The following is a 13,256-nucleotide window of genomic DNA, read 5'->3' on the forward strand; positions in this document are numbered from 1 at the left end:
CCACCTACTGGACTGGAGTGTGGAGCAGTAGGCAGCCGGTCTGGGGTGATTCGATTGCTTTTGTCTGAAGAGCGAAAACACGCCCCATTATTAGCATACAGTCAGTGAAATAGAAATAGAAATAAATGTGGAAATAAAGAAATGCTAAATAAATAGATATATAAATAAATATATGCATATGCACATAAATATGTGAATGAATTGTTGTAATAATATAAATATATGTATTTATACATTCATTTTGTACTTATCTATTTGTAAATATTATATATATATATTTAATTAAAACTTCTATTTCTCTAAAAGAAAAATATATTATTTTCAGATTTCTTGCAGTATTTTAGAAAAAAAAATAAAATTAAGCAGATTTGTGTATTTCTGTGTATGTTTTTTTTTTTTTTTTATATTTGATTATGGCAGTTTTGGTCCTCCATACTCCTCCATACAGGAAGCAGAGAAAAAAGAATGAGAGTGGGAGGCACTGGACGAGGAGGTGCCTGGAAGGGTCCCCTGCCTCCTTGGAGTCCTGGATCCCTTCACTGACGATGTCAACTTTACAGAATGTAGTGTTGGAAAGACACAAAGAGGATATGACAAGGAAAGCTCGTAATCGTAATTTACAAAACATCCCAGTCCTTCTTCCTAGTCATGAGTCATTTTCCACTTGCAACAAACAAGACTCTGAATGTTTCTCGGATCACAGAACTATTAAGCAATGGCTTGACATGTCTGCCATGAAGTGCAATCAGGATCTAAAGACATATGAGCAAGTATCTGCACAAATAGCAGCCATGATCTTGACAAAGATCACACATGTTATGAAAGTTGACTGAGATAAATAACATTTGCAGTATCAACAATAAATATTACTTCCCATGTTTCCCACACTGGTAGGCATAAAAAAATTATTGCTACATGGAATTTTGTGTCCTGCTCTGAGTAAAAAAACTTGCACAGAATTCCAAAATGTACAAAATACGTGGTACTCAAGAGAATGGTGTTCCATCCCTTCTTCAAACACTCAAGCAACAATGATTGGAGTAAATGTGATGAAAAGGAAACTGTCAGCTGCACCGTTTTTTGACTAAATGTAGAGCAGTAAAGTTTATTGTGAGAATATGTGCAAGAGATTAGCTTTCCCTGAAGGCATTTCTTTGTAACCAAACACCCATGTCCCAGTAACCCATATCCATGCCATCATGTGTAATCTGGAGTTACAGACTGGCAGGAAAAAAGGACTGTCATTCTGATCACACAGTCAGTAAAATGATTGCCTTGGCTTTCTGCCTCCTGAGAACCACTGTGTAAATCCAGACTGATGTCAGACAGCAGCAAGACTGCCAATCTCCTAACGACCAATCAGCATTCCTCTAAGATGAGGTTAGTATAGCTGAGCCTAGCACTAGCAGCAGTGGGTGGACTTGGAATATAATGTAATAAAACAATGATAATACCCCCAAAATCACCTCACCAGTCCCCCAGAGACATGCACTACTAGCTTGCTAAACCAACTAAAATCTGTCCATCAAGGAAAACACAATGAGAAAACTTTCTAAATACTACATACCATTATGTTGCATGTGATGTGAAATTTAAAATGTATCATCCTGTACTCTTCTTCTTCTTCTTTCGGCTGTTCCCATTAGGGGTCGCCACAGCGAATCATCTGTTTCCACCTAACTCTATCCTCAGCATCCTCTACTCTCACACCAATTAACTTCATGTCCTCTTTTAGCACATCCATATATCTCCTCTTTGGCCTTCCTCTTGACCTCTTGCCTGGCAGCTCCATCTCCAACATCCTTCTACCAATATAACCACTATCCCTCCTCTGCACATGTCCAAACCATCTCAATCTGGCCTCTCTGACCTTGTCCCCAAAACAGCCGACCTGAGCTGTCCCTCTGATGTGCTCATTCCTAATCCTGTCCATCCTGGTCACTCCTAAAGAGAACCTCAACATCCTCATCCTGTACTCTATTTTACACAAACTGACAGAGTATGTGCAGTACTTTCTCAGCCAAACTAGGGAAACCCTCTATATACATGTAAACTATATAAAGGACACTTTGATCCCACTTTGCATTTACTTTTATTCAAATGACATTGTCATGTGTCACATCAACATACTGGACATGGATTCTCTGTCCTCCAGCACTTCAAAGCTGTTGCTGAGAATCAAGGGTATAATGGTATGGACCAATAGCCACAGAATGTGATGCTTGTAAGTACACTGAGTAGACTGAAGGCTGAATAAGCCAAACATTTAAATGTTGGTGTCACAGTCATGTTCATGGGTTTGGGCGATCAAAAGAGAAATGACATCTGAACCATGATTCTATGAAATGGGGCTACATCCAAAACCAACTACTACTTTCTACTACATTTTCCTCTTCGTGTTTCTATCTAGATTGAATGCAGCCAGCTGGGGTCTTAGGTAACATCTTCCTCCCAGTAGTGAGAGGGTGAGTGCTGCAGCTACTATATTGTGCAAGGTCAATTAGTTTTTAACAAGATGTGTTCAACACATGTACATAATTCACCACTGTCACTGACTGAATCAGTAGCCTTTAGCAGTGTTGTCACATCGGTTGTGATTCACAGTTAATTATTTCCTCATTAAAAGCTTATTAAAAATCACAAAATCCACATAAACAATCAATCAGATAACTCAGTTGTGAAAACTAAGCTGCTGAGCTATTAACCTTATTTACAGTGCTGGTATAGCCTGGTTACTGAACATGACAGCTTGGACTAGCAACAAATGCAACATGCTACTGAACTGAAGACAGCAAGTCACTAAATATCAGGGTGGATGAACAGCGATGTGTTCATGTAGTGTTGTAAGTACTGAAGAGCTTTTATGCATTCAGTTACGGTGATATGACCACTTAGCTTAGAAAAAAGTGATTGCACTTGTCATAGTAACTAAACGATGAATCTTTGAACTGAACTCAAGAAATTCTCAAATTAATGTATGATTTCCACCTCTTGTTTGAGCTGAAAATGGACCTTCCCATCCAAGGCCAAGGCCATGCTGTGTAGTAGCGTGTCATATTATTGTCCAAGATGGACATGCATTAATCTAGCCATCAATGCTGCTTGTATGCCAGTAAAGTCCATTAGATAGCAACATCTCATTAAACCCAGTAGTTAAATGCTGGAATGTGATTAAATATTATCCAAACACTATAATATTATTATTCACAAATTCCCCATTAACCACAGCTATTGCAGGAATTTTATAGCTTTAAAAACATGCCTTACAATTATTGCTATTCACATACTATACTAGCCCATGTGTACAGACGCTAGCTACATAAATAAATATACTTTGCTGAAATCAGATCAACATAAAAATGTTTGCTAACGAGTTCCATGTTATCTCACTGGTGAATACTGTAGCCATAAAAACATAACCAGTTCACTGAGTAAAATCTGTTTTGTGTTAAGTACTTACTGATGACAGCTATGCCACTCCCAGGTATGACGTGGCCTGTTAGGCATAAAATCAGCAGTTCCCTTGTTCTTCACCCTCTGTGGGAATCGCAGCAAGACCCTTACATCATAGTCGGTGGTCTCAGGGCTATAGGCAGAGCTAAATGGCAGGCACATACATGAAGACAAAAATAAAATAAAATAAATAAATAACAGCAAGGAAAACTGCACAAGTGGCTCCAAAAAGAATGTCAGCATGTCTGGTTCTCATAACTAAGACAAGGAAGAAAAAAAAAGAGCAGAACTGAAAAGGCTTGAAGGCAGGAACATGTGTACTAAATAATTCATTCTACAGATTACAACCATCGCTCCAAATACACCGATTCAGCACAGAGAAAGGGAAAACTCTGTTGCATGATTCACTTTTTTGTGTGTAAAAAAGGAGGCACAACATTGAGATCACAGTACCAGTGAAGATCTAATCCATTCGTCTTGTGGCTGTTGTTGACATTGGAGTGTATGGCGAATTACAACAGCCCATCTGTCGGTGATTGCTGCAAACTCAGACAGGATATGAAAGGGCTTTGAGGAATGGCTGTGCTTGTGATGGGAAGAGGGTAAATAGAGCAGCCATGTGGACAGCACACTTCCATCATTTCAGTAGTCTCCTTAGTACAGAGGCAGCAAAAGGCCCAGGCCCAGGGCTCAGGGGATGCTCTCCACCAACACCACGAAATGAAACTAATGACAGCTTGTACCCCCAAAGATGACCAGGATTTAGTTCACTTACAGTAGGTTGTGCTGTTGGTCAACTTTTTTCATGATTTTATTCAGATATTAATCAGAATGGTATAATCCTGAAGGCTATTTTAACATTGTGGATGGGTGCACTCACTGTTAATGCTACCCAAAGGTGAAGCACTTTATAAAAAATATTAATCTTTTGAAAAATTTACATTTTATTGATCCAAAGCAGCACGCCGGCCTGTCAGAGGACTAAACACAATTTAATGATTCCAATTTAGCAAACTTGGATTTCGTTGCACTTTCCTAAACACTGAGCCACAATGCTGCCATTAAGCTGTTGCAGAGACCATCAAAATGAGAACATTTGTCACTAATATGAAAACAGAATCCATATGGGCAAGAAGTGTTTTGACACTGTGACATAAGAATGAACCCTGTGAAAAAGTAAAGAAATATATCAATTAACACAAGCCAGTAAATGACACCCAGAATTGGGTTTACCTTGACAGACAATTTTCCTCAGCAGCACAGCGGAGAGAATACATGTGGGCTCTCTGGATGTATGTGGAAGCCTGGACATAGTTGTGATCAGGAATTAAGTCAGGTAAACCTGAAATGATAGACAGACTGCTCACCTGCATAGTCATTCACCCACTTTAAATAACACACATGCTTTTTCCAGGAAGTAACTGTAATTTGCTCGGAAATGACACAAATCTGCTGCAGATATTGAAAATAAGAGTGATTATAGTACATATACACCATGCTTAAACAGTGTTATTAAGCATTCTTAAGTATTGTTAAGAATGACAAACACATTTCAGTTATTGACCTCTCTGAATTCCAATGCTTCACCAAACTACCTGTTAGCCCTGTCGCATATTTGCCATTGTGAGTGTATGTTTAAATTACCTGGTAAATGTGGTGTTTATGGAGGGTATGATGAGCAACAATGTAATGAGGGTTCAAGCCTGAGCCACTTCAGAAAAAAAACATTGACTGCAAATCACTCTGCATTCCAGATTATTATCATGATTTTCTAATGAAATGCTTTTAGTGATAGGCCTCTCCCACAGGGCTGAGTTTGAAGTGAGAGAGAGAGCATTACAGCTGAATCTACTGTGTGCAAAATCCCAAAAACCTAAGAAACATGTAACTACATATAGTGCATCAAATTGTATTAATGGATACATTTTGTTTTCCACCAAATGTATGTTTTTAATGGGGAAGAAATGATATCAATTTGATGTAATCTTCCATTTAAATTTTAACATAATACAATCTGTGTTTTTCATACGTCGATTTCTTTAAACAAGTGACAGAGATCAAGAGATCCAGAAAGGCAAAGGTTCACAGATCCAGAAATGGCGTTTTTCAATATCTCGTGCTGAGCTCCAGTGGCCCCATTTGGCCCTGGGTAGAAGCAGGGCCAAGTGAACCCGAGGCCACAGGATTACCCCCTGCTGTTAGAAACAAATGGGCCCAAGCTATGTACAATAAAAGTGGGCTGACTTGTGCAGATGGAAAAAGGCCACAAGAGAGCTAGGCAGACAAACAGAGAGGGAGAACGTGTGCCAGAGCAAAACAAGAGTGATCTCACACACTGCTGTTTTTAAAGTGGGTCACTGACCAAATCTGTCAGAAAACCTGAGGAGCAGGGGGAGAGGGGGAAAGAGGGGAGAGGTGGGGGTGGTGTGTGTGTGTGTGTGTGTGTGTGTGTGGTGATGGGGGACTTGCCAAAGCGAATGTCTGCCTGTCCTGTTCCCAGCCATGTAAGCAAGGGCTCTGGCTTAGCTTATCACCCCTCTCTGTTGAGCTCAAAAAGGCCAAACATGCTTTAATGTGACCTTGTTCAAACAACTGAAAGTCAAAGCATCTGACCTCTGAACCTCAAAACATGAATAAAATCGCAGTAATCATGTACAACCTTTAACATCTGCTGCAGTATGTTTTAACCAAAGAAATGAAAATACAGTAGATGATTAAATAATGAACCATTATCTTAAAATTTTGGACAATGATGAAGGAATGAATATCTGCCTGGCGCTTAGCACCTAGGTGAGTTTTTTCTCCACAGCTGCAAGTTTAAATAAGTGCATTGCCTTTGTGTGTAAAAGCTTCCTGCTGTGTGGAAGCTTCCTGGGCCAGACCATGCAAACACTGAAAGAACAGTGTGAAATGCTGAAGTTTTCCAACAGCAATCTCAACCCGATGTTTTTTTCTCACCCTAGGAAGGCTTTGTTCTTCTGAAATGTGAAATCGGGTCCTTTTCATAGGGATAAAGTGCAATGAGAAGCCAAAGCTGATCAGCTCTCAACAGCATATGACAAAGACACATTAGAGTGGATGCACAGAGAGAAGAAAATGAATCTTGCCAGGCTTTTTATGACACCTAATATAGCATAATAAAACACATGAGGGCTCCCTCACCAGATACTCCTACTTTAAGCTATAGACCAGTTAGCTGCAGAAAACTGACTTGGAATACTTCAGTCAGGTCATTTTACAATGAATAATCAAAAATAAAGAAGTATTTTATATATAACTTTCACATCTTCCTTTGTCAGACAATTATACTCTGTATTTAATTTAATTTTTTCAGCTATAGTGAGGTGTTAAACGTTCTCTTAATTGGAAGATATCATGGTAACAATAATGAATGAATAAACAGTGAGGCAGCCTTGAAGCAGCCTTAATGGATTCATCTTTACCAATTACGTTCTAATTGTTGTCACCTATAACTGCTGGTAGTTTTGCCTGAGAATATAAGAGGCGAAAGTGACATTAAATGACAATGTGCTGTAGTGGGTATATATAGATCAATATACAGTCATTTTTAACAAATCTTTGCCACTGACACTATGTTAAAGATAATTATTCACTCACAAAGCCACTAGTATGGACCAGCAGGCTGAGAAACAGCAGGCAGACATGAGGTGAGCTCACTGTCTAATTACAAACTCCATAGGTCTTTAAGCCAATGTTGGAGAGAAAACTTGTAAACTAGATAAACTCCTCTCATTTTGCTCATGCAGTGAAAGAATTTATTTGATTAATACTTTGAACACACACCAAATGCAGAAAGCTCTGAAGAGTACTCCTAATGTGACACTATGGCCCTGTTTAGAGTGTCTGATTCTGAGAATAGCTTGTCTGTGGAACCACTGGATGGCTAAAAGCAGCAAGGGGACCGTGGTTCTGTGCTAAGACTTTTTGTATGGCCTTTTTCCCCTGTAATTCAATGTTTATTGATTTAATGAACATATGAACACAGAACCAATATAAACCCACCAGCAACCTGCTCTCCCTCTCCACCCTGTGCATGCGGAAAAACGCACAGGGTGGAGCCTTAAACTGAATCGTTGCAGTTATTTGTACATCTTGGATGCCAATAGTAATGCTTGCCAGTTTGTTCAGAACCAGTACCATTACATGTTTTGTGCATTGACTTTAGTAAGCCACACACAGTGAGATAGATTGCCTTTTTTTGAATTATTTAGTGAAGAGTCTGAGCACTGTGTTTTTTTGACATGTCCATGTGTCTTCTATACCTTATGGCCACTAAAACCACACAAAATAATAGTAGCATACAGCAGATATGCTTGTCTGCTGAAATCTGTTTTGAGTAAATGTTAAACTAGTAGGTTGCAATAGTTATTATTGTACTACAACAGCTTAATCCCATGCCATGAAGCAGTGCAATAAAAATGTCAACATTTCAACAGCTCCCAGTGGTAGAATCTTTATCACAATGATTACTGAGAGCTCTAAGGCATCTGCGCACATGTTGGCTTTTTGTGCTGTAGAAATAGCTCCCAGCTCTAGTGTCTAATGAATGATGGTTTCAAGGCACACAGCACACTAGAGCGCCTGCTGTACAGTGAGACAGATCACTGAGTGAAACAAAACCTAAATCTACATATTTAAGTATCTGGGAAACTCACTGAAGGTCCACTTCAGTAAACTTCTTCTTCTTTAGCACAGTGATATGTTGCTGGGGATAAATTGCTGATCAGTTTAGAGAAACTGTTCACTATGATATGGAAACTTTTTGAAGCCATTGCATTGCATGTTTTGACGCTCCGTTCTTCTCTCAAGAGCTCTTAAAATATTTCTTTGATTTCCTGTAGCAGAAGCAATGGACCCCATGTGTTACTGGGACTTTCCATGCTCTCCCTCCCCCTCTGCGAGTATTGAGGTACTGTATCCCCTCCCTCGTTTCCCCTTTCCTGTCCTCAAGTCTAAGAGGCAGTTATTGCCTACTAACACTCCCTGTCACCAGCCCCTATGAGGTCACCACCACATTACCAAACTTTACATGCCTCATAAACTACTCTACTTTCTTGTAGCACAGAACTCTCCACACAAAAAACAGTGGCTCTTGTGTGCACTCTCTGTATATTGCCAGCGCTTGCGCAACACTTGTTTTCAATAAGCATATAAGTAGAAAAAGATGAACCTTGTGTCCACTTTCCTTTGTAAATTGAATTTTAAGCAGCTGTTTGTTTCTGGTTACATCAGATATCTGACAATCATGAAAGAAAAATATGTGAGAATATGATTGAGTATTTGAGGGGGTGGTGAGCTCTCCCCTGGGTTTTACATATTTCAAATTCATATGTCTAGCAATAACAGATATCACATTACAAGCTTTTCATTCTCTGCCTCAAAGACAGAAGTAATGTGGGTGAAAGCCTACCAATAAACATGCTGTCTGTTTCGCAGAAAAGCTGAAATATTTAATGTTTCAAAAAAGTTTTGAAAACCAAACACACTGCTCCAAATTTGCATCTACTGCCACTGCACCCATGAGTCACAGTCTCTCCTGCTGTTATCATGATTTGGACAAACCTCCAGAACAAAATGGGTAAGAGAGGATACAGTGTGTTCACAAACAACCAAAACAAAAAGGTTACTGTACCTCTCTGTTCTCGTCGGTACACACCCCCAACATTCGTACTAGGGTTCTCAAGGGCAGAGTTTGGAGAATTTCTGCTTGGAGGAATGGGCTGCAGGAAGGGAGGCTGGGGTCTTCCAAATGGAGGAAACTGTTCATATTGCGGGCTCCTGACTGGTGTTTGACTGGCTGGTCCTGTCCTGTCAATTGTCATGGGCGCAGCCTGGTTGGCATTAGGCACAGGGATGACAGGAGCTAAGTCCTCATTGTAGAGACTGTGGGTGTATCTGTGGTCGAGACCATCTGTAAATGCTGGTTGGCCAACACGTGCAGGAACCACAGGATTGGGCCCAAAACTATAAGACTGGTAGTAGCGATAGCCATCACCAGTAAAATCAGAAGGGGAGCCTGGGAGCACTGGGGCCAGGCCTTCTCTGTACCCTCCCCCAGTATAGGTTTGCCCACCACCATATCCTGCACCAGCAACAGGCTGAAAGGGAGGCTCAAAGCTCTGATATGGCGCCTCCACAAAACCAGGGTCGTAAGGTACTGGCTGGAAGGGAGGCTGTGGAGGAAATGGGTACTGTGGATAGGATGGTACATTATAAGAAGATGAAGAAAAGGATGATGAGGATGAAGATGAAGAGCCTGTGGATGGCCTGAAGTGAGTGTTAGAGGATCCCTGGACCTGGCTACCACCTGTACTGCCTGAGGTTTGTCTCCAGTTATCAGGCACCTGCCCAAAGCCAAAAGGATGCCTGGCCTGCCCACGGACAGTCTCAGAGGAACCTCTTGATGGAGCCTGTCTGCGAACATTGCCTCCCTGACGTCTGCGTGAAGAGCGTGAATGTCCATCTGCCACAACCACCCTGGGACCTCTGTCTTGGGCTCCTGCCCCAGCAGGGATATATTCAGCTCCACTGTTCAGTAGACTAAACAACTGGCCATTGTTCTCCCACTGAATTACCTGCCTCCAAGGGGCACCAGAGCTTTGCTGCCCCTGACTTTGGCTCTGCCCCTGAGACTGTCTAGCCACCTGAGCCTCGCCTGAGTCCAGCAAGATGAATACCAAATATGCCACAATAATTGGCAGCATACTTTCTCAAAGATGCCACAGTTCTCCACACAGGGAAAAAAAACGTCCAGTCCACCAGCAGCTCAAACTCAAACCACCTGTAGCACTGTCAATAAAACATGTGTATCCTCTTCCTGTGGGTACAGCTTTGGTGTGAGTGTTGAGACAGATGCAGGGTTGAAAAGTAAGCCTGTGGTTGAGTGCATCTGCAGGTCTTCACTGCCAGCAGTATAGGAGGCTGAATGTGCATTCAGGAGCAATCACACCCAGGAGAGTGAAAGTGGGCTTCAGAAGACCCACTGGTGGTATTACCATCTGTTAGTGCTATGAGAATATGTCCTGACTTCTTGTCGGTCTGCTGGCTTGCCTGTCGGTAGACTGAACATTACTCTCCGCCTTCCAGAAAGAAGTGCCTGTGCACTGCACAACTGCAGGCTTCTATTTGCCTGATTGCTTACAATGAGCTGTGAAAAAAATCTCAAACTTTTTTAAGGAGAGGTCCAACATGGCCCTAGTGCTAGTGATGTTTCCTGGCTTGAAGCAGCCAGGACTCTTGAGTCAACATTGCTATCTGCAAAGGCATTCAGATATCCTGCATAACACATCCCTTTTTCATTAGCTCAAATTCTTTTCTCATTTTATAAGAAGCATAGATAGGGACAACATGACCTTGATTTTTCAACAGGTGTTTTCAATAGGTTTGTTGTGTTGGTTCTCTGACTTTACACTTTTAAAAATTACAATGGCCATGTGTAGATGGGAAATTACCAAAGAACAATAACAAGGGTAATGTGTCAATAACTACTTGTACAGTCTGCACAATAGTGGTCCACACAATTGATCTTTGACTGGATCTTACTGTAAAATATAAATGTAAAACATTGTTGAGGTATAGAAAGCCATGTGTTTGCATAAACAGTGAGCAAATCATTTAAATATACTGTTTGGTAATACACAACATTTTTATGAAAGAAATAAGGTTTTCCCTTCAACAGAATTTTTTGTTTATGTGGTGGGTATGTTGGGAAATGTGTTCTGAATGCCGCACCCTAAGAAATATCAAACTGAGGTCAATTAGGAAAGTGTTCAAAGCTCTCCTCTCACCAAATACACATATTGTACACACACACCACCACCTCTCTCCACCCCTCATTCCCCATGCTCCTTGTAGCACATTGAAAGCACAAAAGACACAGATACAGCTCTCAAGCAAGACAACACTGTGTGTGTTGTTTTCTGTGAATACTATGAAAGCACTGTTGCACCGAGACCCTAATTTACACAAACGTTCTAACTGACAAGTCATTAGTAAACACATATGGGATTTGAAATAGCTTGGTTACTGCATGCCTTGACAGAGTGAATGCAGACAGAATTAGATTTTCCTGAATTAAAAGTCAACAGTTTGCAGGGTATCTTCCATGGGATACCATACCATACCAACTTTATTTATAAAGCACTAAAAACAACCAAAGTGGACAAAAGTGCTGTACATTGCAATAAAACAGTATATATTATAAACCCACAAACAACATTATAAATTATAATCAATATAATAAATGACTAAATCAACACAAAAATAAAATATCAAAATGCAAGGGAAAATAAATGAGTTTTTAAAGGAGACTTAAAAACAGACAGGGTAGAGGCTTGTCTAATGGACAGCAGTAAGTCATTTCAGAGTTTGGGACCAGTTTGGGACTGCGAAGGCTCGATCGCCTCTAAGCTTACGCTTTGTTCTTGGGACACTCAAGAGAAGTTGGTTGGCTGACCTCAGAGAGTGTGTGGGTGTATGCCAATGAAGCAAATCAGATAAGTAGGATGGTGCAAAGCCATGAAGGGATTTAAAAATAAAGAGTAAATCTTTTTAATGGACCCGGTAACCAATGTAGGGAAGCCAGTACTGGAAAGATATGCTCATATTTCCTCGTACCTGAGACGCTGTTAGGATTGGATTTCAGGAGTTACAGTTGTTTTATTTACAGTTAGTATTATTTTGCTTTTATAATGATAGAGTTTAGTATGACTGTCTGTGTTTCATTAACAGCACCATGTATCAGTATTAACCTGGCTCTTATGCATGCATTATAGTTATAATATTCAGCTTCGAGTCAACTTGTAGTATTTTTCATCTTCTTGGAAAATTGTGCAAGAATAGATTGCATAGATAAGTGTCGTTCTGGAAACTATAGATAAGATACTGTTAATTTATGCTAGTAAGTGACACAGCTAACTGCATGTCCACTTTCAGTTAGAGAGAAACACCTGAAAATAGAAGATAACAACACACACACACACACACATACTGCCTATATGAACATTCTAGAATATTTACATGTAACGTACCACCCATGTACAGGGCAGTCCCAGCCCGAGAAGATAAATGTGAATGATTTTTGATTATCAAGACTCTTGGAGACTTGTCATCTCATAGAGCCCAGCGCTGTAATAACTCTACATTTAACCAGAAGAAAATAAATCTACGTAAAGCTGATTCCTGTTTGCTGAGTGTTACTTCTTGGGGCCTTCAGATAAAGGAACCGGCTGTAGTTAAAAACGCGTTGCTGCATTTTGACTCACCAACCCCAAGATACAACAAATTACAATAGTCCAAATGAGAGGTGATAAAAGCATGAATGAGCATCTCAAACTGCTGTCTAGAGACAAATGCTTTTACTTTAGCCAACTGTCTTAGTTGAAAGAAACTAGATTTAATGACAGCTGCAATTTGGCTGTCAAGTCTTAAATCAGGGTCCATCTTAATACCTAAATTTAAAATATTCTTTTTATTATATTGAGCCAATGAGCCCAAGTCAATAGATGGGGAACCAACAGAATCACCAAATACTATCACCTCAGTCTTATCCTCATTCAGCTTTAAAAAGTTAAAAGCAAGCCAAGATTTTAATGTGATCGAGACATTCAAGAAGTGTACTTACAGAAGAGCTTGCCTTATTAACCGGTAGGTAAAACTGGCAATCATCTGCATAAAAATGAAAGGAAACATCGTGACTCCTGAGTATAGAACCGAGTGGAAGAAGGTAAAGGGAAAAAAGATGGGGTCCAAGGACCAAGCCTTACGGTACCCCATACAAAAGG

At 40.3% G+C, this 13,256-nt stretch overlaps 1 protein-coding gene across 1 annotated transcript in view; it reads right to left on the reverse strand.

Moving 5' to 3' along the window:
• Window positions 1-10,572, reverse strand: part of loxl1 (lysyl oxidase-like 1) — a 21,509-nt gene extending 10,937 nt beyond the window's left edge. Inside the window, exons 1-3 of the mRNA XM_020592469.1 lie at window positions 9,107-10,572; window positions 4,687-4,795; window positions 3,461-3,598 (exon numbers count right to left, since the gene is read on the reverse strand). Coding sequence (XP_020448125.1) covers window positions 3,461-3,598; window positions 4,687-4,795; window positions 9,107-10,178 — 1,319 coding nt within the window. The 5' untranslated portion in view covers window positions 10,179-10,572. The remainder of the gene's footprint in view (window positions 1-3,460; window positions 3,599-4,686; window positions 4,796-9,106) is intronic.
• Between the last annotated feature and the right edge of the window lie 2,684 nt (window positions 10,573-13,256).

This window comes from Monopterus albus, unplaced genomic scaffold (assembly GCF_001952655.1).
Source record: "Monopterus albus unplaced genomic scaffold, M_albus_1.0 scaffold17.1, whole genome shotgun sequence".
Lineage (NCBI taxonomy): Eukaryota > Metazoa > Chordata > Actinopteri > Synbranchiformes > Synbranchidae > Monopterus > Monopterus albus.